Source organism: Bemisia tabaci, chromosome 6 (assembly GCF_918797505.1).
Source record: "Bemisia tabaci chromosome 6, PGI_BMITA_v3".
Taxonomy (NCBI): Eukaryota; Metazoa; Arthropoda; class Insecta; order Hemiptera; family Aleyrodidae; genus Bemisia; species Bemisia tabaci.
In genome coordinates this window covers 42,549,487-42,574,192 of record NC_092798.1, presented here as the reverse complement: position 1 = coordinate 42,574,192, position 24,706 = coordinate 42,549,487, and the positions used below count along the sequence as shown (strand labels likewise).

Genomic DNA, 24,706 nt, shown 5'->3' with positions numbered 1-24,706 from the left:
AGAAGAAGCCCGACATACTCCGGATAATTAATCGATCAAGATGTTAAATTATAGACATCAAATAGACGGACACCTAACTAGTGTGATATGCTCAATGTTGCCAAACTATTAAGATATAGCGATTATTAATGAGTTTTAAGCTCATGATTAGTCTGATTTCAGGACGGAGGCAGATGACGGGGCAATCAGGGAAATTAAAAGCCAGACAATTTGGTGGCAAAGAATTAGTGCGGGTTTAAAGATCTATTCCGACGCTGCCCGCATTTTTTTGTATTCTTTTGTTGCTAGGAATTCGGTGAGAATATCACCCCTATCAAAGCTCAAAAGAGTTCAGAGCAATTCTGCAAGCTCCTGATTCCTGAGATAAAAATCAATTATGTTTGTTAACTCTTTGTAAAATCTCAGATCTCAAAATGTTGGCTTCCGAAACGATTTTCCTTGTTTTTTTGTTTTTGTTGTGTTTTTTTGTTTTTGTTATGTTTTTTCGCCAGTTTTGAGCTTAAAAATATTCTTGGAAAAATAACGTAGACCTGACATTTTGCTCCATTCAAAAATCATTAAAGTAACGCATTTTGCGTGTTACCAATGGAGAGAATTCATAAATGAACAGTCTTGTGTTTGTACGCTTTTGGTTTTATTTCTGTTATATGTACGTGCATTCCGGACTACGCTTCCAGCCTCAGCACCAATATCACAAAGTTCACAAAAAAAGTCACTTCATTAATGTGATATCACAATGCATGTTACATTTGGGTTATTAAAAACAATTTAAAAAGACCAATTAATCGAATAAAAAGCTGATAGAACATAAAAACTCAGAAATTAAAATTATCACTCAACGTGCGTTATCAAAGTTTTCAGGAAGCTAAGCATACACACACTGAACAAAAAACCCGCAAGCGTTCAAAGGCAAGACCGCGTTTAATAATTCTCTTAAAAAATCCTCTTCGTTAAAAATTTTAGTAAATAAATCAAATGAATCAGTCTCAGTGAGAACGAAAACACACCAACTTGGTACCTCGAAAATGCTCTCTTTTCACTAAGGCCAGACACTTTTCATAAAGGTCATTGAAGTTACCGTATCTGTGCCAACTTGAACATTTAAAGTTTCCTGAAATACTCGCTTTTAGGCACCAACAATCTTTTTTTTAGACTAACTTCTTCTCCTAATGTGCAGGTTTGTGAATGTCTTGATTATTTTAATTTTTTCGAGTTGGTGTGTTTTCGTTCTCACTGATTCAAATCTAGACCCTTCAGGATTTTCGCAAAAATCCCATAGTAGTTTAAATGTAGACTGATAAAACGATCGTTAATGTTTTAAAACAACTTGGTGATGTGAAATCCATGTTCCAGCGCATCTCACTCCCACGGAGGCGGAAAATTACAAGGTAAACCACTGATGAAATCCGTGGCGTTGGAAAAATCTGGCAACTAAAACATTGGTGAGGGCGTTGAACTAATATGATCCCAGGGCTATTTCTGCACCCGTTCATATTACATCACGCCTCCCCCGCCTCCTCCCCGGGAAAACGTCACGGGCTCATTATTAATCTTCCCCTAATGAATGATTGTATTGAAACGTATACGCACACAGGTATATCCCAACAGCCGCTCCGTGCCTCAGACTGGGTTCTCTTCCTACATGCTTTCAGAAGGTGGATTTTATCTCGCGACTCGTGGTGTTTCATATTTCAGAGCACTTTATTGCACGTGACAAATTTTGCGAGTGTTTAAGATCCTTGAACCTGCGCGCGATTAAACGCGATTTCGCTTAATACGTGTAGGAGTTGATTTGGGTATATTTAGAGTATACCTTTACAGCGAGAGTATGGACAGATGTGAAACTCCGAAAATCCATCAGGCCTTCACCGATGCCTCCGCGAACAAAGTTAGGGCCCAGAAATGCAGCCAACCTATGAATTTCAATTATACAGAGCGATTTACTAGTACAATTATTAGGAACGGTCGTTTATAAAGCGCGTATTTGACTTAGTTTTTGCATACATTTACTCGTTTTCACGGAAAAACGCTCATTTATGTACATTCCTGGCCATCTTGGTTAGAATTGAAATCTGCAGACCAGCAGTGAAAATTTGTGTTAAAAGTTGGTTAGAAGAATGGCTGCACTTTTGGGCCCTGAGCTCTCGATGAAGCGATCTGTCCATACTCTCGCTATGTAGGTACTCTGGGTATATTGCTGTACCCAGAGAAAAAGCCGTTTAAACATTGAGATGCTACCAAATCCCCTTCTTATAAAATATTCATTTTTGAGGAATGTTGTGAAGGATTATCCATTATTTTTCTAGATATTGCGGGTTTTAAAATACGAAGTTCTCTCTCTCAAAAAAGAAAAGAAAAAAAGGAAGGCAATTTTTTGCAAGTTTCTCAGAATAATCGTAATTTATCAAAGGAAATTTGGCAACGTTAGAAAACTCACGAGGCTTTTTTCCTCAGCACGGCAGTGTAAGTGACCGACCTTGGAAAAGTGTACCTCAATCGGTGCATGGAGGCCGATTCCTCAGAAGAGCGAAATTTTGGGTCAAGTTTGGTGAAAATGTAGAATTCGAGTATTTGTTGTTTGTCATATTCTTACAAAACTTCCATCGCTGTGCCCGATGACAAGGTTTTTTCGTTCAAATGACATGATCCTCCCCTCCCCCTCCCCACATACATCCGCATGTAAAACTGCGGCCCGTTTTTTTACGTCTGAAAGGACATGAAAATTATTTTACATACGTGTATAACGGGGCTCTTTTTACTTGATTTTTGCTGACTTAGTAAAAACTGGTTTCTGTCTTCTAATATCATCAGCACACTTTCCATAAAACCGCAATTCCCCATATGGACCGCGTTTAACAGAAAGAAACCAAGCCACATCAGCTATTGCCAATTTTAAATGGGCAATTTCATTTTTTACGGGAGAACGTTTGTGCGGATTTCTTTGAAAATTTTAAGAAATTTGCCTCTTACTGTAGGAAAAATTCACTGGAATTTGTACGAAAATCCGCAAAACAGTTTTCATGTGAGAAATTAGATTGCCCAATTAAATTTGGCAACAGCTGATGTGTCTTGGGTCCTTTGTGCTTAACGCGATCCGTATATAGATCATTCTTTTTTCGCCAAGCTCGAAATAATGCGTGAGCTCCATATAGTAGTTGTTTAAGGATTCGGGCAGCGATTATAAATCGTTTTCAATTTTGTTTTTCCGCAAATACTATGACCTTGAATTTTTTCATAACTGTCTGCATATTATACATTGCAAAAACATCACCACTCGATTAGAGACCCTGAGTGGATTCGCGGTTTTTCACTTCTTTGTTCCTCTGACATAAAGGGCGTATCTCTATTTCCAAATGAGCCATTGAAAGCATGGAATGATATAGATGACAGGAGTCTCATGTGAAAATGTAGATACGCCCCTGCGTCAGAGCGGCAACGACTTTATGAGGTTTTTCGCGGAGCATGGCTCCGTCTGCAAGGTGAATCTGCCTCCCCTTGCTATTTTTGTGAGCTCATTGGTCTTTCGGTCATTGGTCTGTGAAGGTCACGATTTGCTTTCATACCAATTTTTGTCTACAGTCTGTGGAGAAATATTCCATTTCCCGGTTAAATGACATCAAATAGAAATTGCTGTCGGTAAATCGTACGATGAAACTACATCATTAATTTTAGGAAAAGCGCACAAAAAGTACTCTCGATTCAACCGGAGTTTTGCTTGAATTTCTGAATGTCTGAATTCTGAATTTCTTTGGAGGTGGAGGTACTTTCCGGGGAGTTGCTTCACAGTATCATAAGATATTGAAGGCACCCCAATGTATCATCTTTCAAAAGCATGAAGTTCCCTCGCAAATTAAGTCGAGTGACAACGATAAAAAGAGAGCGGTAGATGAAAAACTTAGTAAGTCCTAGTATCTGTATTCAATAACGTTTAGCATGATTTTTGAACTTAATTAGAGAAAAAAGTGACTTGGTTCATGAAGAAATATGCTCAAATTTACCGCCGAGAAGATTTCCTAATGAATCAATATAGAAAATAATGCTTGTGTAAAGAAGAAAAGATGCTTGTATAAAATAAAAGTCACTTACATCAAGCAGAGCCCCGCTTTCATTCAGTTATTTTATTCTTCATTCAAAATAAAATCTTCTTGACAGCATACTCAAAAATGTTTCTGCTTACATTGAGTCCCCTTTTTCTCTAATGAAGTTCAAAACTTATGCCAAATGATATTAAATAGGGATGCTAGAACTTAGTGAGTTTTGGGACTACCACTTTCTTTTTGTGTCGTAGTATCTTGATTTATTTTGTGAGGAAAGTTCCATACTCTCAAAGAATGTCGGAAATTCTTAATATGTTGGATCGCCTTCAATTTCGTATGATACTGGGCATCATCTCTGTTGTGAAATAGTTGCTTGAGGCGCCGTGGCACGCTGCGGCGCGGCGCGGCGTTCGGCTGGCCAGCGCGGAACGCGCACTGGCCCCTACAAACCTAAGTGGATACTTCAAGCATTGCGCACTGCGTGAAGTATCCCCTTAGGTTTGTAGGCGCCAGTGCGCGCTTTGCACCGGTAGCACGCTGCTCAGTTCTGCGTTAGGCTCTAATTTTTATACTCGCAGAGTCAGCGTAGTCGCATGTAATAAAAAAAAATATATGGTGTGTTTTGTAAATAATAAGGTAAATATTAAATAATAATTAAGAGCTCTATATTATTCCCGCACTCTCCCCATTCGAGTACTCTGGTTTTAAAAGGTTGACAAAAATTCAGGCAGCTTGATGCCATGTGCACTGAAGCAGGATTGTAATTTATCTGGGAATGCACTTACTTTGGTTCTTCTTCAAGTTCTTCTCCAGTGTCGATAACCACCACTAAGTCACCTTTGTGCAAAGTGATTTCTTCAATTCGATTGGGAACATAATCTTCGATCACAAGGTAGATGTCTCTTGTACTCTGCAACAGAAATATGATACGTTCTTGGTTACTATTTTTCCTTCTAACCGCTGTGGAAAAAAATAAAATACTTCAGTATTCCGTCAAGAGTATTTATTCTAGAATTGAGTATAGCATCGTTTGAATCGAGCGAGTATTTGCTTGATTTAAGCGACTTTCTTCTTGATAAGAATTTATCGACATTCTGCTAATCCGACACTCCTAAAAGCCAATTTGCGCGCCAAATCTGAATATGCGCACGGTCAGCGACTCCAGCCGCGAGAAAACTGATTCTGCGGTTGTGCTTAAGCAATTTTTACGTTTATTCATAAAGTTCTACTTGTTTCGACGCGTTCGTGACCAATGGTCCTGGAAGGAGATCTGAAGATGGAATTCATTAATTCCGAAAAAGCCATCAATACGTACAGGTTAAAACATCTCAGAAAAAAGAGGATCGGAACACAAACGCACCAGTAATGTAGCGTGCTTTGCGATATATCGATTGAGCTGCCATTTAAACCCATGGAAAAGGATGAATAGACAGAGTGTTGGCGACGAACACCTTAATAATCGATATTTTACCATAGATGCAAATGGGGAAGTATCGATAATCGATCATTCACGTCTCGCGACTGAAAGGTGAATATCGACGGTGAAACTACCAAATCACGTATCTCGGTTTGTAACGTGGTAGATTTCCTGTCACACTTATGTTTTAAGCAGCTTTCCAACTCCACATCAATTTCTGAAAACTTCCGTGTTTTTTTCCTGTCTACGCGAAGAAAACTCTGTGAACATTTCAAGAGATGCTATTGAATTGTCCTCCTTTAAAAAGATAAAATGGGAGCGGAGATTTTTAAACACCGCAAACGAGGTACGCAGGATGGTACCTATTTTGCCGTCGATTTTCTATATGAGACGCTAATTCCTCGATCATCAGTTGATTATGAACTATTTCAAAACAACAGCACATCCTGCGTGGAATTTTGATGAGAAAATAAACTTTGAGAAAGTATAGATAGATTCTAAATTGCTCTGGTTCTCACAGTTTTCAACCACGGCCCATTGCCGCCCTCTTTTGTTTTCAAGGAGGTCCTGTGTGGCTCGTAATTGGCATACGCTCATCGAATGTGCATCGTTGTTAGTTTGACGTTTACGACTGGCAAGGATTGAGCGATCGGAACGCAGTACTTGCAGTAGGTGAGAGTGGCAGACTGAATTAGCGGGATACAGCAGGAAGGCGGGAGATGAGGATATGGATATGAGATTATAAATAGTAGCTATAATTTACCGCTCAAACGCGTCCTCGGCAACCGTGTTGCCAATTAGTGACGCTTTCAAACACATTCAGACAGCACTAATAAGACACAATCTACTTTTCAGCACGGGCTGCGATGAACCACTTCAGATCTATGGAACAGAAAGATCTCAAAATCTTAAGTTAGCTAGTAAGTTACGTACAGAACGTCGCCCAAGTATACGCTATTAAAATGCAGTCGTCATTGCAGCGTTAAATTAATAGGTTTACCCCATATGATTCGGTTATCTTAACGGAAAGGATCCGTCAATCTCTCACAGAAGAAATAAAGCTACACTGCGTTACTCTTTTCATTTGTTCGGTAACTTTCATCCTTAGAACATTGTAAATTTTACTTCAGGAACATGCTTTATGGCGCTTACTCATGAAACAGAATTACAGAGATTGACTGAAAACAAGATTTTATTCCTTCATTAAGTTTTTTTTTCAAAGGTGCCCTAATTCAGAGCTACGTAGCCTTCCACAAATTTTAGGGAAAATCGGCGGATTGGCTGAGTGTTGGCGATGGTCATAGACCAAAATTCTTAAAAAGTGGGTGTTTTCAAAACATTTTGGCGCTCAAAAATATTGAAACACTAGGTTGTATGGGGACTTTAGAGAGTCTAAGAGGGAGGAATTAAGTTTTTTTTACCATGAATGATACAAGACTCCTCCACATCCCCCTTTATCTGAACATATCGAGATTTTGGAGGCCATAGATGATTCCAGCACCTAGAATTATGTCGCATAGTCATTTTCTATAAGTTTTGGTCCATAAACGTTGTCAAAATTCAGAAAAAACATTGCTTTTTCCTTCAGTTTGAGGGGAGTAGCTTTAACTTGGGTCACTGTGGGGGGAGGGCTTTATGGAGGAAATATACACGGAAAAAGAAGTGTCAGGGGTTATCCCCCAAAATTGTGGTACTACCCACATTTGTTGGATTATATGGACATTTCAAATTAATTTTGGTAGCACTGCAGCTCAAGTTGGGGTAGTACCGCAACATTTGGGTTATTAACCTAATTCAGTGGGTACTACCGCAATTAATTGGGATACTACCACAATTAATCGGGGTATTACCACAATTAATTGGGAATGTCCACATCATCCAACAGTTGGGACTTAACCCCTACCTCTTTTTACCGTGTAAGTCTTATTTTGAGCATAGAACACACTCCACCGGTGTGACGATTCAACCTTACTGAACACCTTGGACACCCTGTATTCATCTCAGAAAAAATATAGTTCCGCTCCTTGGAATTGATTCTCTTCAGATTAATGTTGCCCACTTGGTATCCGTCTGACAAATGAGGTCCCGGTGTTAAAGTGAGCCTGTCTTTAAAATTCAGGGCTCTTGTCAGAATTTTGGCAATAATGCACCGGCACTCAAAAATATATCTTCCTCCTCCCTCCGGTGTTATGACAAGCGAAATATAAGCGCCGGCAGATTAAGACCCCTGTCCTCCTGCCTCATAATGACGTCGGGCTCGAAGGAAAAAGACGGGAGCACCCACATGGGTGAGCACGTCGCTCCTCTGATGTGGGAGCATAACTACATTTAGGAATGAGTCCTGTTTCCCGTATAACTTCTTGCTTTCCAGGGCTCATGCAGAAATGAAAATATGTGTTTTTTGCCGGAAGAGCCACAAACAGAGCTCCAAGCCTGAACGTGACGCCATCCTGCGTTTTTCGTGACAAATCGTACGTTTTGGCGTCGTAAACAGCTTGATTTACTAAGAGAGATACGTACATGCAGTCTTCAAGAAGCTGGCATATGATCGCACAGAGAAAAAAAGGGAAGTGTTTGCACACGGAGGAAAAAACTTCGTGCGTGGGACACAAAGTTTAGGTCATATGGATCTCTGAAGTTTTCGGATTGAGCATCCGAACTCTTAAGGTCCAGCTGCTGAGGTTTGGATCACACATCTTAAGTACTTCGGTTTTCACATCCGAAAAACTTCGGTTCTCACATCTGAAGTACTTCAGATGTAAGAACGGAAGTTTCAGATATGTGATCCGAACCTCGACAGCTGGACCTACAGTGTTCAGATGCTCAATCTGAAAACTTCAGAGATCCATATGACCTATACTTCGGGTCCCACGCGGGAGGTTGTTCTCGCCGTGCATCTTGAGGTTTGTTTAGGTTTAGTGATGTGTTTGTATATCACCCTGTGACGTAGGTCGGTACAACCTAGACAGCGAAATCCGGGATTCGAAGTATGAAAAACGGACCATAATGTCCCATTTTTTTGCTTAAATCAACTCATGATATAATTTTAAGCACTTTTTAAAGAATGACTTTTTTCCATAAATTACACCATTTTCAAGAAAATCGATGATAAAAGTCGTTGTGCCAACCTACGCCATCAAAAAAATTCCAAGATGCCCGAAATGTAAACAGCTCCTTCTTTTTCTCTACGATACAATCGTATTATTCTACTGGACAAGACAAGACCATGAGGTTAAATAGTTAGGCGATTGATCGGTTGCCTCGCTCGTTTCCCTGGTAAAAATTGGCGATAAGAGCTGCGTTTCAAAATACCATAGGAATTCTTACAGCCGGCTAAAGAAGGCTACAGAAAATCATATAGCTGGCTGTAGAATGCGGAGAAAATCATACGGCCGGGCTCTACGAAGCGATAAAAAAGTATGCAGCCGGGCTATACTTCCTATTGCCGGGCTTTACACTTTATCGCCTGGCTGTTGCTTTTTCGCCATCGATTATAAAAGGCTATAAGAAATTGTGTAGAAATTCGTGTGCTTTGGAAATCATTAAGTTTGATACTGAACCACCTTAATATTTACAAAACACACATTATATTTTCCTTAATACATATTTTTTTTTTCATCAACTAAAATGAGAATAATCCATACAGGATGTGCAAACATTTCAAAATCATGAGTTGAATAACACTGACTCCGCCAGATTATATATTAGAGCCTAATATAAAGCGGAGCGGCGACGCACTGGCGCCTACAAACCTAACAGGGATACTTCACGCATTGCGCAACGCGGGAAGTATCCCTGTTAGGTTTGTAGGCGCCAATGCGTGTTTCGCGCTGGCTGCCCGCCTGCCACGGCGCTTGAAGCAACTATTTCACACCCGAGGTATTGCACAGTATCATACGAGACTGAAGGCGCTCTAATATATTAGTAATGACAGGCATCCATCAAAAGTACGGAGCTTTCCTCGCAAAATAAATCAAGATACTGCGGCCCAAAAAGAGAGCGGTAGTCCAAAAACTCACTAAGTCCTAGCATCCGTAATTAGTAACGTTTAGCATACACTTTATCGCCCGGCTATTACTTAATCGCCATCGGCTATAAAAGGCTATAAGAAATTGTGTAGCCGGCTATAGAAGCTATTGGAAATCTTACAGCCTGCTGTAGGTCTATGGTATTTTGGAACACAGATTCTACTGTCAATTTTTACCAGGGTTTCTTTACCACGCTTTTCGCTGGAAAAATTGAGTGACGTGTTTCCCACTGCATCTATGATCCAAAAACGTCATGCAACTGTTTTGTGCTAAGATGAGTTTGTTACTATCAGCATGAATGCAAACTTACATCAAATTGATATCCTGCCGAGTGAAAATTGATGCAAAACCGATCTCAATTTCATCATCATGATTTTTTCTCATCGTGAAAACACGTCGCTTTTCTTTTGATGAACGTATCACTGATAACAAACTGTTTTCATGCTACTAAATATTCAAATGAAATTCGCAGGCTGAAATCAATTTGCTATCAACCTGATATCATACTGACCACGAAAAACAGTAATCGAGTCCAAATTGCGCAAGTTTTTCACGGTTATCGAGACTAGCTGTCTGTCACCGAGGATGTGGCTTTAAAATGTCGAGTATCGGGCATGAAGAAAGCACGATATAAAAAACGACCAGCGCAACCGACCAATCATACAACTTCATCCTACCTCAGTAGGAAAAGACACAGTTTCAACAATCGTCCTATAGACACATGCCCACGCACCCCCTGCCTAGAAATAAATCACATTGATTTGCGACGTTAAGCGGCCTATCGTTGTTAGTACTGGCATAAGAATTCGTGATAATCTCTTGAAAAAATATAGTATGAGCAATCTTTGTGAAGCACCGCCAATAAAGTGCAGGTTTTTCTAGTTCCACTGTCAAAGGAGTTTGGAATATAGCCCTGAATGGGTGAAATAAAACCGTAACAATAAATCTATGCGCTTGAATCTGATTCTTCATGGAAAAGGGCCAGAATTATCAGCGCTAGGCTTACTTTAAAACAAGATTTCACATCGTTGAAATTGGAAAGACTAATGCAATATTCGTCGGGCCGGAACCTAGTATTTCAATTTTTGGAGCATAATATTTGTGAAAGATTATCTTCGGGATTAGGAATATGATGAACTTTTTTACAAACATCCACATTTTTCAACAAAATCCGCGGCTAAATAAAGCAATGTTTTAAAGAAAGCTTATGATAATTGTTGGGCATAAATCGCCCCCTCTTTTAAAGGGCTTATTTTCCATTTCTATCTCTGTTATCTAACTGAAAAACGGACGGGGGACTGCGTTTGCAAATCATCTTTTGAATTTATCGTGGTAGTTTTAAGAGCATTTAAAAATTGGCTTACATCCTAGTTCCACGCACGTTAATTATAGGCACTTATACCCAGCTTCAAAATTGGTTTCCAAATGTTATGTTTATACGTCTAATTCTCCATCGGATATTGACATTATTATGCGAATCGTTTTTAGTATAAGGAATGTCATGAGGATAAGTTCCTCCCAAAGCCAGTTCATTAGAAAATGCGTTATTATTCATACTTTGTTACCTAATAAGTTTGGATTGTTGCGTTTTAAAACTTTCGTAACTTTTTTTTTATAAGATCAGCTTTAGCACAAGCTAAAGTTTGTGCCACATAAAAATCATTTTGAAATCCATTCCCGAAGAATCCGAAGGAATATACGTCCACACTGCCATGCTAAACAAGAACGCCGTAAATCCATCAAGATTTTTCCTCGTTTTAATAACTTAACACTTAATAAAATAAAATCTGTTTTACCCATGCACCTAAAATTTTCAGGTTAAGTTCTTGATAGTATTTGCAAAAGAATTCTGTAAAAACATTGTCCCAAGGTACACAATTTTTTCTGCTATGATACATTGTTTCCAAAAAAATGTAAAATGGCGTTTACGGCGTTTTTGCGTTGCACGGCAGCACGAGGCTCGAAACCAAAATAAATCTAACGAACACGGAAATCCAAACTCGGAGTAGGTCAGTAGTGTAAAAAAGAAGAATAATTCTCCAAGTCTGGACGCTGGCAATTCTTAGGGATAATTTACCTCAATTCTTGACTTTTAATGGGGCACTTGAAATAGTGGCTTATATTTTGGCAACGTTGCAGTGTGCTGCCGCAACTGCAATGCAGTGCAGCTCCTCTGAGTGACAAACAGCTGCGTCTTATTAAACGACGATAAAATAATTCAACTCGGAAGGAGGTTGACCGGGGGGGGGGGGGGGATTAAACGTATTCTGATGTCAGGGGTCACTTGCAATTTTGAAGCTTGTATGTTTCCTGTGCTAAGCGCGGAAATAAAATTGAGAGCTTTGAACGGTCCGGACCAAAATCTACGGACAGTCAAGACCATTGCCAAAACTCTTTTTTACGATTTCACGCGATGCTCGAACGAGTGAAAGTGGATCGAAAGCAGACGGCCCGAGGCCAATGTTGCCAACTTTTAGTGAAAATCCATAGCATTTTTCATCAATTTTAATAGGGTGCCTCATACCAACGTTTTGATTAGATATTTATTCTCTTCTTTAATCGCGTAAGGATGCATTTGATCACCGATAAGTTCAAAGTTATTTTTAATAAAATGGTCAATTGAAACAAAAAATTGTTTTTGGAAAATCGCGCATAAAAGTTGATTAAGATTCAGTTTTAGAAAAAACCTCTTTGAAAATTCCGACCTAAAAAGGCATGACTGGTGTCTTGGTAATTTAGGTTGTTGGTATGGTCACTGTTTGGTCCAACCTACACGGTAAAAATTTTAGCCAAGACCGCAAATCTCGACTCCAGCTGCCGCAATTCTTGGGGTGCGGACACTGCCGTAAAATGTTTTACCATGTATGTTAAACTGTTTACTATAATATGTTGAATATAACACGAAAATTGAAACTTTAAAAATAAATGTTGGCCCAAACGCTTATATTTGGCCTTCTTCAGCAATTCGTAAAGTTTTTTTTAAATTCTATTCCACAGAGCCAGTGCATTTAACTTCAAAGAGGTTACTTTCAATGATGTTTTACCCATGTGAGACGCATCTTAATCCTTGATTCTTAAAATTTAGCATGCACGAAAAATTAAGTAGAGGAAATGAGATTTTAAAAAAAAGAAAAACAGTTCTAGACATGTCAAATACATTTCAGGCGTTTGCGTAAGATTAATACACCCTTGCATCAAGTATCTCACGTATAATAGTCCTCTTTCAGCGAGAAAACTTCAAAGGTACCCCTAAGCTCCTTGAAAACACCAACTTGATCATAAAAATGATAAAACTAGACACGCGTGTTGAACGGCAATGCTTCAACAATGCTTATGCGTCATTAAATTTTCAATAATATTTTAGAAAATTGGAAAATTTTAGCCGATGATCACGAGATGTTCTGCAAAGATCTGGCATCCTTGATTCAAAGAGAAGGGTAGATTAGTTTATTTCACTTCAATGTAACTCTGATGACAGACTGTTTACTTAAAATGCAGGTGAGAGCGCGAGGGCTGTCGGCTGGTGCTTAGCAATGTTTTAAAATGCCCTCAGAAAACGGCGATAATTTTTATACTCAGTTTGAAAATTTAGAATCGTTGGTGCAGTAGAAGGAACCACTCGACTGGCTCTTCAATCCGCCAAAAGTTTCTTTAATTTTGTGACAAGCCAAATCTGACTAATCAGATATTTTACTTGACGAACAAGTGAACAAAAAAGGTGATGAAAGGAAACTATGATGCACGATAAATTGCATTTAGACCAACTTTAGCGGAGAGGAAGCGCAAGCAAGTCATGTAAAATTGAAACTGAGGAAACGCGATTTCGACTTTCTTCGTTCATGAAACACACAATGTACAATTGTAATTTTAAACCATATTTTTCCCAAGTATGCATAAAGTTTTTTAGCCGCGAATTGTAGACAGAAGTAGGTAAATGCACAAATTATCGATGGCAAAACGATTCTCATTCAATTTTTCTGAAACAAAGAGGCTATACGCCTTCGGACTGCTTCGCGATGCAACCCCCCAAAGCACCTCGGGCCTCAGGCGTTATCGGTTACTCCTATGATATATAGAGTAAGATGGGTGCTTCAATTTATCTTTGCTTCATTTGGACTTCATTTTGCAATTAGGAACTACAAATTCTGGCTCATTCGTAAAAATATAGAGAAACTAACGGTGCATACGTTCTTTCTAAACTAAGCCAGAAATTGTAGTTCCGAATTGCAAAATGTAGTGCAAAATTGAGAATAAAATTATGATGACTCCAAATTACCATGATATGAATATTAAGTTAGAAGAGTGCTAATATGGGTCGGTCACAGAATAGCTTTTTACATCGGTGGCTCATAGATTAGCGAGGAATGTTTAGACTTGTCCAATATTTTAATAGAAAATGGACAAAGAAATCATTTTTCGAGAGACACGGCTGAAAACGCTATCTACTAATTCTTCCCTCCTTTTCTCATCAGTGATAAATGGATTCCATTTTGCACTTAGGAACTGAAATTTCTGGTGAAACAATGTATGTACTATTAGGTTCCCTCTGCACTTAAGTGTTTTTACGGATCAGCCAGAAATTGTAGTTCCAAATAGCGAAATGAGATCCAAATGTGGAGCAGTGCGAATTGCATTCATTATTATTTATGGGACTCTCATTAAGGATGAATTAAATCATTACCTATAGTAACCAGAAGGTACCAAAAACATAGGAAAAAAACGGGAAACAAGGCTAACAATTACACGTAAAAATCCGTGACGTTTCGGCCTAAAACTGAGCCATTTTCAGTCGGAAAAATTAAAAGAAAATATAAAAATTCCATGTAGAAACCTGCAGACTCCATGATCTATTTGGAACGATCTATTTTTATTTGGAATTTTTATAGTTTATTTTTATTCTTCCGACTGAAAATGGCTCAGTTTTGGGCCGAAACGTCACGGATTTTTATGTGTAATTTTTGCCTTTTTTCCTTTTTTTCTTCTATGTTTTTGGTATCACCATTGTCACGGGCTGCTGTTTTAGAAATTTTAACCTATTAACCAGAAGGTGGACGTCATCAACTATGCTTTTGGAAAGATAATATTATCTTGGTCAATATTAAGTACATACACTGAAAAAAAATTGCTAAAATACGGTGACAAATCACCAAATTAGTAAAATCAACCCGGTGTTCTTAATCTATTTTGATGAGTTGTCACCTTTTTTCACTATTTCATGTGTTGATTTTAGCAGTTTTTTTTCAGTGTAGTAATTTAGTGTTTTGGCTTTCGTAATTTTTTGTAAATATGTGAGACTTAGGTAACCATCAAAATTAAATTTGTATTAGAGCAGACAATCCGATGTAAAAATAAAATAATAAAAAAACAACCAAATTTTTTAGTTTAAAACCGGTCAAAAGTGTGCATTAAAATACAAATACCACGTTAAGCTTTATTTTTTAAGAAAAATTGCTGTTAGAAAAAAGCGGAAGTTTAAAATTCACCTGCAAGGTTCCGTTGAGATGGCGACTGCTCCGTCGCTTTTTATAAGTTCCGTAGGTCTTCAGGTAGTCGAACGACTTCCTTCTCAAGTCTTCGGGAGATATGATCTTCGATTGACCATTCACTAGCGAGTGCTCCTCACTGCACTGTTCGTCATTCGCGTCGAAATCTCGAACCAATCGGACACCTTTCAACTCGTACGGATCCGCGTGTCCGTTCGCAAGTTTATTCGTCAACAGCTCCGCGTCCAAGAAGCTATCGATGCTCGGCTTCCGGAAGCAGTCCATCGTCTCGACAAGAGTTGCGTCATCAGAACTGGAGCTCTTGGCTCTCTCGCCATTCTGTTGCGAGGTCCCGTTGACCACCCGTTTTCTCACTTCACCGCTGCTACCTCGCCGTAGGTCATCCAAGTTGTTCAACGTCGCGTCATCGGAGCTAGAGCTCTTCGCTCTGTCATCTCTCGTCTTCTCTCTGTGGCCGTTCACAAGCTTCGGGGGCTTCTTCAACTTGTCCACGCTGATTCGTCGCATTTCCAAACTGGGTCTTCGGAGATCCTCCACGCTGAGCGAGCTGGCTAGAGTAGATTCCTCGTCGTCCAACTGCATGGTGCAAGCGTACATCGAGAACCAGTGGGTGGCATGCTTCGGCAACCGCAAGGCGGACAGAACATGCATCGGTTCGAAGTGCGAAATACCTTTCTCGTCGAGAACCGTGTAGGGTACTTGTCCGGTGAGGACGGAGTGCGCTACCTCCCTCGGCACGACCGCCTGTAGGCCGTGTTTGATTATCAACAACGGATCGCGATGTTTCTGCCTAGCTAGGAAGTCCTCCATTGCTAAGCTGTTGCTCGGATGGAACAGAGCGGTCGGTATATCACTCGATGAATGGAGCACTGACTCTTCTGGGATGATCATGAGAGCTGCACTCTCCCGGACAAGTTGTCGGAGGCGGGGATCTGTTCGCGCCAGCTCAGGGTCACTTTGAAGTTGCTTCAGGGCTGTACCAAAAGTTGGCCTTTCCTCAGCCAGCTGTTTCATTATTGTCAATCTTCTGAGTATTTCGATCGTGACTGGATCCTCTGAGAGCACTTCAGCCGACTTTTGGTCCGTTATGACGTCGATCAGTACATCAACGACGGGTGTCATTCCCAGCGCACGAGCCAGGCCAACTGCTTGCAGTATGAGTTGCTTAAATTCATTTCGGTCGTCGCTATGTAAGACTTCATTGACAGTTGCGATACTTGACTCTCGCACGGAATCAATGATGGCTTTCTGTAGAATATCCGATGCGTTTTTGTCAACATTAACTCCCTTCAACGATTTATTGACGTGTTGAACGACCTTCTGTAATAATTCGGGATTGTTCTTGGTCATGTGCTGGAACGCTGATGATATCGCTGCCTCGTCGTCGTTTAATACTGAGCTCAACTTTTCTATTATCTCCTCCGGCTTATCGATGTCGGCATTTAATGCGTTTTTCAGAGTGAGCATCTTCTTCGGTTGTTGGAAAGGAGCTATGTTCTCTGATTTCGAGATGAACTTATAGAGACCGTCTAGAATTTGCAGTTTTTTCTCTTCACCCTCCCCGGTCATGTTTTCTTCCAAGACTTCACTCAATGCCTCGAAGATGATATCCATGCTTTCTTCCTCTTGATACTGTTTCATCTTATTTAACATCTTATTAATCACAACACTCTCTGAGGTCTGAGCTATACTTGCATCTTCCGCAGTCTCTGCATTCAGAGTCAACGTTGATACCACTGACAATACTTGACTAAGTTTGACCGTAGATACGGGGTCAAGTTTCATTTTATCACTAAGACTGCATGCAGCACTCATTGATGGTAAAGTACCAACGTCAACCACGGGGAGTTCTGTGGGAACGGAGCGCCCAATTGACATGCCTGCTTCAGATAGTTGTTTCAACATCTCTGAATTGATAGACATTTCAGCCGACGAAGCAGCTTGGGAAGCTAGAGCATTCAGGTTCAAAATACTGAGCTCTTCTGGAGTTACCTCGAATCCTTGCACAGTATATTCGCAATCTCCCTCAGGCGAGCTTTGTAAGTCAGGAGCGATGAATTTCAGTCCTTCACTGGTCTCAACAACTTGTCCAGGTACAAAAGTAACACAGTCTCCGGTTTCAATTACTCTACCAGGCACGAACCTTGGACCTTCCTTGGTCTCGACAACTTGACCGGGGACAAAACGAGATCCTTCCTCTTCTGTAGAGATAATCTGTCCAGGAATGAACGTTGGGCCAGCTCGTGTCTCTACAATTTGACCTGGGACAAACTTTGGTCCATCCTCTGTATTAATGGTCTGACCTGGAACAAACTTGGGTCCGGACCTGGTTTCAACTATCTGTCCCGGCACAAACTTGGCACCATCTTTAGTTTCGACTACTTGTCCCGGAATGAACTGTTCGCCCTTGTCAGTTTGCACGACTTGACCAGGAACGAATTTCTCGTTGACGACTACACCTGGGACGAATCTAACCTCTTTGCCGCGGGTCAACTTGCCGGGGATGACCTTTCCCTCGGGCAATCCAGCAGCCAGACCAGGGAAAAATTCAACGCCATGTGCTGTCTGAACCATATGTCCAAAAACTTCATCAGTGCTCTCACTGGTAGGGAAGAAGGAGGCTTTGGTTTCAATGCCAATTGGATCGGTCTCTGAAAAACTCAAATCTGCGACGGTTTCGGCGATTGCAAATTGTACCTTTGTTCCATTTTCCGACACGGTTGTTTTTCCTGGCACGAAGCTGCAAATTCCAGACTCAGATCTTACGATTTGCCCCTCTAGGAACTGCCGACCATTGGGAGTGTCGACTGTTAACCCAGCTAGGAACTCTGTGACACCGTCCGCATTTTGAACTGCTACTCCAGGCACAAACTGTGTCTCGCCACTTTCGTCTACCACGCTCTGACCCGGGACAAACTTTTTAACGTTGCCTATTTCGAGTGTTTGTCCGGGGACGAATTTCATCTCCCCGCTTTCAGCAGTGAATGTCTGCCCGGGCAAAAAGTCCCAACCTTTATTTTCGTCTAATATAGTCTGTCCGGGCACGAACACTGTCTGTTCACCTTTTTGGAAGTTTTGTCCTGGCACAAATGTCGGACCGGTAGCAGACATCACTGTCTGTCCTGGAACAAATCTCACCTCATCATTTTCCTCCACAACCTGTCCCGAGACAAAGATAGGTCCGTCTGGAGTATAGACCGTTTGTCCAGGCACAAATTTGGTTCCATCCTCACATGATAACATTTGTCCGTACACGAACTTTTCTCCTCCTCTCGTTGGTAAAGTTTGCCCGGCTACAAATACAGGAGTTTGAACTCCATTGCTTTCCACCATGACCTGCTGACCTGGAAGTAGTTGCGGTCCATCAGGCGTTTGCAATACCAGCCCTGGAACGAAAACTGGCCCAGCAGGTGTTTGCACTGTTTGTCCAGGCACGAATACCTTTCCGGAGGGTGTCTGCACAGTTTGTCCTGCTATGAACTTCTGCGCGGCTCCAATATCCAGTTTCAATCCGTTTATCTTGTGTCCTTGCTCGTCTGTCAAGGTTTCCTCGACACCGAGGTGGAGATTCTCTATAATCTCAGCGATTTCCCCCTTTAATGGAAGCTTTTTGAAATTTTCCGTTTTGTCCATGTCGAAGACCTGAGCAACGAACTCAGTCTCGGCCAATGTTTCAACGTTGATATCTTTAATCGCTTGTTGCACTTCTGCGTTAGGTTCTGCAGTCAAAGGCTTGAACGGAGCTGCAATAGGAGCCGTCTCAAACCCGATGGTGTTCTCCGTCAACGCTGCTGGTGGTTGTTGGATGATACCTGGCAAAGAAGTCTTCAGATCGACGCATTCGGGCTGTGCTGTGATTGGTTTCGGAAGACTTGTAACTACGGGTGTGCCTTTGACTTCCAGTAATTTTTCAACGTTCTGCACGTCTATAGGCTCTTGTAGAGCCGTCGTACTGGTATCTGATAGCACAGCCCTAGTTGAGATACTTTTATCGACAGTAACACTCTTCCATTCACTGGGAGATGGATCAGTCTTAGACTCTTTACTAATCTTCACTTTCACAGCCTTACTTTTTTGCATTTGCAATGCCTCCTCCTCTTCCTCCGCCGCTCTCTCTTTCTTTTCAAATATCTCCTTCATCCAATTGGCGGTTCCTCCAGTTCTCCTTCGTTTCCGCTTCCGCTCATTCAGGACCTCTTCGCTCGGTCCAGCTCCTTCGTAGAGCTCTGCCTCGTTTACGTCACGCATCTCAGTGAACCCGACCGTGACACTGAGCCCTTTCTTCAGCTTCAACAAGACTTGGTCGGAGTCTTTGGCCAGCATGATGTCCCGCACGTCACCATCACGGACGGCCGCCTCGAACTTGGCCGGAAATACCAGACTGCAGTTCCGGTCCGTGACCGGATAAGCGTACATTTTCGTGCTATCGACGGTTTTGGTCGCCAGGATCGCTATCAGCTCCTGGGACTCGTCCAAAGTCGGTATCACATATCGATAGTCTACGAGAATGGTGTGCTCGACCCCTGGGAAAAAGTGATGAGGGTCCTGGTTTTCTGATTTCTCCGTGATGTGACAGTGCGAGACCTTGTTTCTTCGCGGTCCTAGCAGGACGGGGGTGAAGTGGTGGCTGGGCAAGCCGTAGGCCTTGCCTGTGATTTTGCAGAATCTTTTCGCGTCGGCCGGTGAGATCGGGGGGAGGAGGGGGAAATAATTCGGTTTCGGCAGGCCGCGGCTTCGCCCGGTGATGCGGCAAAAAGTCGACATCTTGCCTGCGCTTTTGAGATCAGTGGACGCTCTTTGTCAATGCGTGTCGCCTCGGTGATTTATCGTCGCCCGAGCGAAAAACTGGAACCACCAGACTATTCGAGCGTATTATCTTGCCGAAACGTTGCCAAATTGCACTAAAAAGTGAATACTTCGCTATATGTTACAAAAGGTAAAAATGTATAATGTTTCTTGTTCGGCGCCTATGCTTCACACATAATTTTTTCTCGGCAACGAATCCACGACATCCAGTGACGATTATTTTTGATTTGTGACGTCAGTTTTACATGCTACTGTTCTCCGTTACGACGATTTGTTTGCTCAGGGATTGCCAACGTTTATTTTCATTCGGTGTGTTTACTCCAGTTCTTTCGACGCACTCTTGAGCGATTGATAGGAACAGCCGGTCGTTATTTATCGGTCGGACGATGGAAAGTCACATTTAGCCGCTAATGCTTCCGCGTTTCAGTTTCCGTCACACCGAGACATTTGAGGGGATGCACTCTTTTTACGTAAACATTTTCAATGCATTTGTATTTAAGGTTACGCACTTCCTAATTGTAAAAATTGCACGAGTCAAATTTCTTGATGCCTCTGAAGATGAAGGTAAATGATTTTTGTTGGCGATAAAATACTAATCATTTCCTAGCATTTTGGTTTTCATGTCATTTGCTTCTTTCTCAATTCAAGAAAAACAGCATTAATTTAACTATATAATGCAACCAGGTCCCGAAAGAAGTCAATCTTTGAAAGAGACTCCTTGAATATACACTGAAAAAAAAAAAACTCCGGCCGTGGGAGCCGCAATTACGGGCTATATAGACATACCGTCCGTTCCGGGCTCAAAGGCCGAAAATTCCGGCTGCTGGAGCCGTAGCTTCGGCCTCTGAACCTGGAGCAATCGAAGCTACGCCTCCTGCAGAAGCCGGAATTTTCGGCCTTTGAGCCCGGAACGGACGGTATGTCTATATAGCCCGTAATTGCGGCTCCCATGGCCGGAGTTTTTTTTTCAGTGTGAAGTTTCTTTAAAATGTTTTGAATCTTAGTGGGAAAATTACCGAAAAATACTTTAGAAGTTGGATGCAAAAGTTACTTATTAAACAGTAAAAAACTTCTGACAAAATCGCAAGACTGACTTGCAAGATATTCATTTCTCCCAAGACAAAACTTGTGTTTCGACGAATTCTGTTTTATTATGCTGCATTAATGAACGAGACAGAGAGTATATGACATGAATGCCAAATTTAACGACTTTGGATTTTTATATACACGACATCAAGTTTCAATAAATCTACCAAGAGGAGCATACAAATAAAATGAACAGCATTCCTTAAATATTTTCAACTATGCAGTATGTGTTTTCAAAAAGTTACGCAGCTTTTTATTTTTTCTTTCTTTCTGTTTTATCGAAATATGCGTTTCTGGAAATATTTTTCATCAAAACTCATGCCTTACTATATGCCGCGGTAAAAACAAAGGGAACAAAGCTTTCAGTTTTTATTGAGACATACAAGCGGAGATGGGGGAAACATTTTTATAACGAGAAAACTTTCGGTTCAATATTCTTTCGAGTTGTTAGAGAATTGATTTTTCGGCTGATTATGTGGTGATTTCTAAGAGGCATGTAGCTCTGGGGGTTCAGAGATTGAAACATATACCTCAGCTCAAAGATATTATGAAAACTTAGTCCAAGTTTTCTAGACAGTATGATTATGAAACTTGACAGAGCTCGAAAGTGATTATTTTCAAGACATGGGGAACATTTTAATCTGGGGAAAAATTATATATAACACTTAAAATTTGCTCCTGCCAGACAAAATCGTCATCTATAGTGTGAATTTCATTTCTGGAATCGCAATTAATAGCGCGTTGGCAAAGCAACAGGTGGAATTTTCGGGGAAACATCAGAATCGCCACTGTCCTCAGATCTTGTTTGCTTTGCAACTTTTACCGTAAAATACGCATTGATCCTTAGTATAATTATCCTCAGTATAAGCCGAAATAATTTGAATGTTATACATGGTTTTCCTTCGCAAAACAGACGATATAAGAGTGAGGTATAATTCAATTCTGTCCCCAGATTTTTCACTTTAAGCTCAGCAAACTTAATGAATCATTTTGACATAATAACGGCGATAAAATTTCATCTTGTGAAATTTTTCGCGTACGTAATTCAAATTTTTCTCGGTTCTTAACTAATTTTCTCTTCTCATTGGGTTAGGATCAATACATGAGCTCTATTCAGCCTAGAGTATAAATCAAAATGCATCTCATTACAGACTCATTGATTAGTCGATAATGTTGACCGATGGAATGACTCCTGCTGTGCTTTTCTCCTTATTTTACTCAATATACTTCCATGTCTCCTCTGTAATAACTCCTATCCGTGAAACTAATTCTTAAAACAGAGGAAGAGAAAGACATCGAAACGAACTCGTTAGGTACACGTAAAGAAGAAACCGATAGACAGCCTTAAATCCAAAAATCCACCAATTTGCTACAAATCGGGAATAAAATTATTATACACTCAGATTCAGTCCCTATAACTTAAAACAAACTTTCACAATTCACGTTTAATCACAGCGAATTCCGAGATTTCTCTTTTTGATTTGAACTATACCTACAATCAACACCTTTTTCTACCGCGTCAGCTGACTTCCACTACAAACTATCGTATTTTTTTCGAATTTCGCGGTATTTTTTTTTATTTTTTTCGAGGAGCAACTGCGGGCGCGTGAACGCGAGGACGGATTCCGGTTCGGAGCAAAACTGCCGCTGTCGGCTCCGCTGCCGGCTGAGCGGCATGGGAATCGTGACTCAAACGAGCGCGGGCGGTCGGCAGGGGGCCCGGGGGGACCTGGGGGGGGGACCCGGGGGGCTGGGGGCGTTGGGGGCGTTGGGGGTGCGGGGGGCGCCAGTGCTTGGACGTGGACACGGCGCGGCGGCGGCCCGTTCAAAGCGACGCTGACCTGTCTTCCAGTGCCCTAAATTGTCCCACCGCACCCGCCTCGGGGTCTAGAAAACGTCGCTCCCTCTCGGATTGACTCGTCACTGAAAAGCCGGAAGTTGCGCCTTAGCAAAGTCGAAACTGCCCACGCGCCACCAGGTGCTACGATTGACATTTGGATTGCATTTTGCAAAAAGGAACCAAGAACATTCCGATGTTGTTGGGATTGTGCAACTTACATTCTTCGCAATCAAATTACTGAAATCATGCGAAAAATTACATTTAAAGGTAATTTTTGTCTTGAATTTATCGTTTATAGGGAGTGAAAATAAAATTTGTCTAAACGATTAGTTTATATTTGCAAGGTAAAAAAAGTTGGACAATTTTAGCGACATTTGTATGCTCTTGGTTCCTTTTTGCAAAATGCAATCCATTTGTCGTTTCTCGATCGAAGGGACAAGACTCCGTGTAAAAGTTGCGAAGACTATGCGAATCCTGTCGAAAACGCCCTTGAACCGAGTTTAACAGAAAAGGAATCAAGCCACATCAGCTATTGCCAAGTTTAACTGGGCAATCACATTTTTTTACGAGAGATCGTTTGTTCGGATTTCTTTGAAAATTTTAAGGAATTTGCTTCGTACCGTGGAAAATTTTCATTGAAATTCGCACGAAAATCCGCACAGTCGTTTTCATGTCAAAAATTAAATTGCCCAATTAAATTTGGCAATGGCTGATGTGGCTTAGTTCCTTTTTGTTTAACGCGGTCCATTTTTGTGTGAGACTTAGAGGTCGCTCATAAAATTACTCAACTCTAGAAGTGACTCAGTAATCTTGACAATAACGCACAAAAATAGCCTGAAATAATTCAAGTAAAAAACACTAAAAAGCGGGTAACCATGGCTAAAAAACAACAAACGCAAAGTCTGAGACGCTCCGGGGTGGTTTCAATCCCCTCCTCGGCATGGAAACAAAAAAGTATGAAAAATGTTAATAATCTAAGTCCCACACTTTGTGTTTGTTGTGTTTTAGTCTTGGTTACGCGTTTTCTTGTGTTTTTACTTAGTGGCCTCATTATCATCTGCATGATGACGCACATCAGGACCTTTCGAATTTTCACTATACAGTTGCGCAAATCACATAAACTATTCTGATAGTTAAATTTGATGGCTGTTATGTACATATAAATGAGTACAGGAAAAATTGTCCGTCAGTGCAAGACATTTCATGACTAGTGTTGATGCACATCACTGTTCATCAAACATACCCAGGGAAAGTAAGGGCTTCTAGTAAAAAAAATCATCAAAACACATAGAAAGAGATCCATTCCCACAAAAACCGCAGGTCTTAGGGGGGGAGGAAATTTTTAACATCTGGAACCCGTCAACCTCTTGACTTCAGCTCTATTTGCAAATATTTGACTGCGTATTGTGAACGTGTAAATGTGATCGATCATCATTGATGTTCCTGGTGAATTCAAACCTGTTGACTCACATAATTATTTCGTTGAATGTGCAAAAACAAAATTATACACACAATTTGCAATCATACAAAACGTGACGTTGTGCAACGTCACCTCAAAACCATCATTGAGGAGGTCTTTGAATCCTGAAGAGCTTTAGAAAATCTCGCTTACGATGAATACTTGAGTGGTCAATTAGGCAGAAAGAAGGGCAGCACTCGAAAAACTTGTTCGAAGTACACGAGCGTTTACAAGATTATGAATAAAAACAGGAGGGTGCAAGCGCGAGTTTCAATAACCTTATCAGAATATCTTCATTACCGTGCGGGATCGCATTACTTCAAATTAACGACAGACGACGTCAAACCGTTCATGATCCTCTCCGGAGAAAGCGTTTCGCCTTCACTTGAGAGAGTAGGCAAAATCGGTCTCTCAGAAGCTGGAATAGTCGTATCAAACTCTGTGTATGATCGCAGCACTAAGGGGCCGTCCATGAATAGCGCAACGCGCTAAAGGGGAGGGGGGTTAAGTAGAACGTCACGCCATTTTG

General features: G+C 41.0%; 1 protein-coding gene across 6 annotated transcripts in view; it reads right to left on the bottom strand.

The window, feature by feature from the left end:
* Obsc (Obscurin) overlaps nucleotides 1–24,706 on the bottom strand; it is a 252,766-nt gene that overhangs the window by 170,828 nt on the left and 57,232 nt on the right. For 2 of the 6 annotated variants that reach the window (XM_072301410.1, XM_072301413.1), the window contains exons 1-3: nucleotides 22,371–22,518; nucleotides 14,966–20,344; nucleotides 4,823–4,947 (exon numbers count right to left, since the gene is read on the bottom strand). In XM_072301410.1, the coding sequence (XP_072157511.1) occupies nucleotides 4,823–4,947; nucleotides 14,966–19,750 (4,910 nt within the window). In that variant the 5' untranslated portion in view covers nucleotides 19,751–20,344; nucleotides 22,371–22,518. Of the gene's footprint in view, nucleotides 1–4,822; nucleotides 4,948–14,965; nucleotides 20,345–22,370; nucleotides 22,519–24,706 lie in introns of those variants that run through there. The other 4 variants (XM_072301414.1, XM_072301415.1, XM_072301412.1 and 1 more) reach the window with 3 other exon arrangements.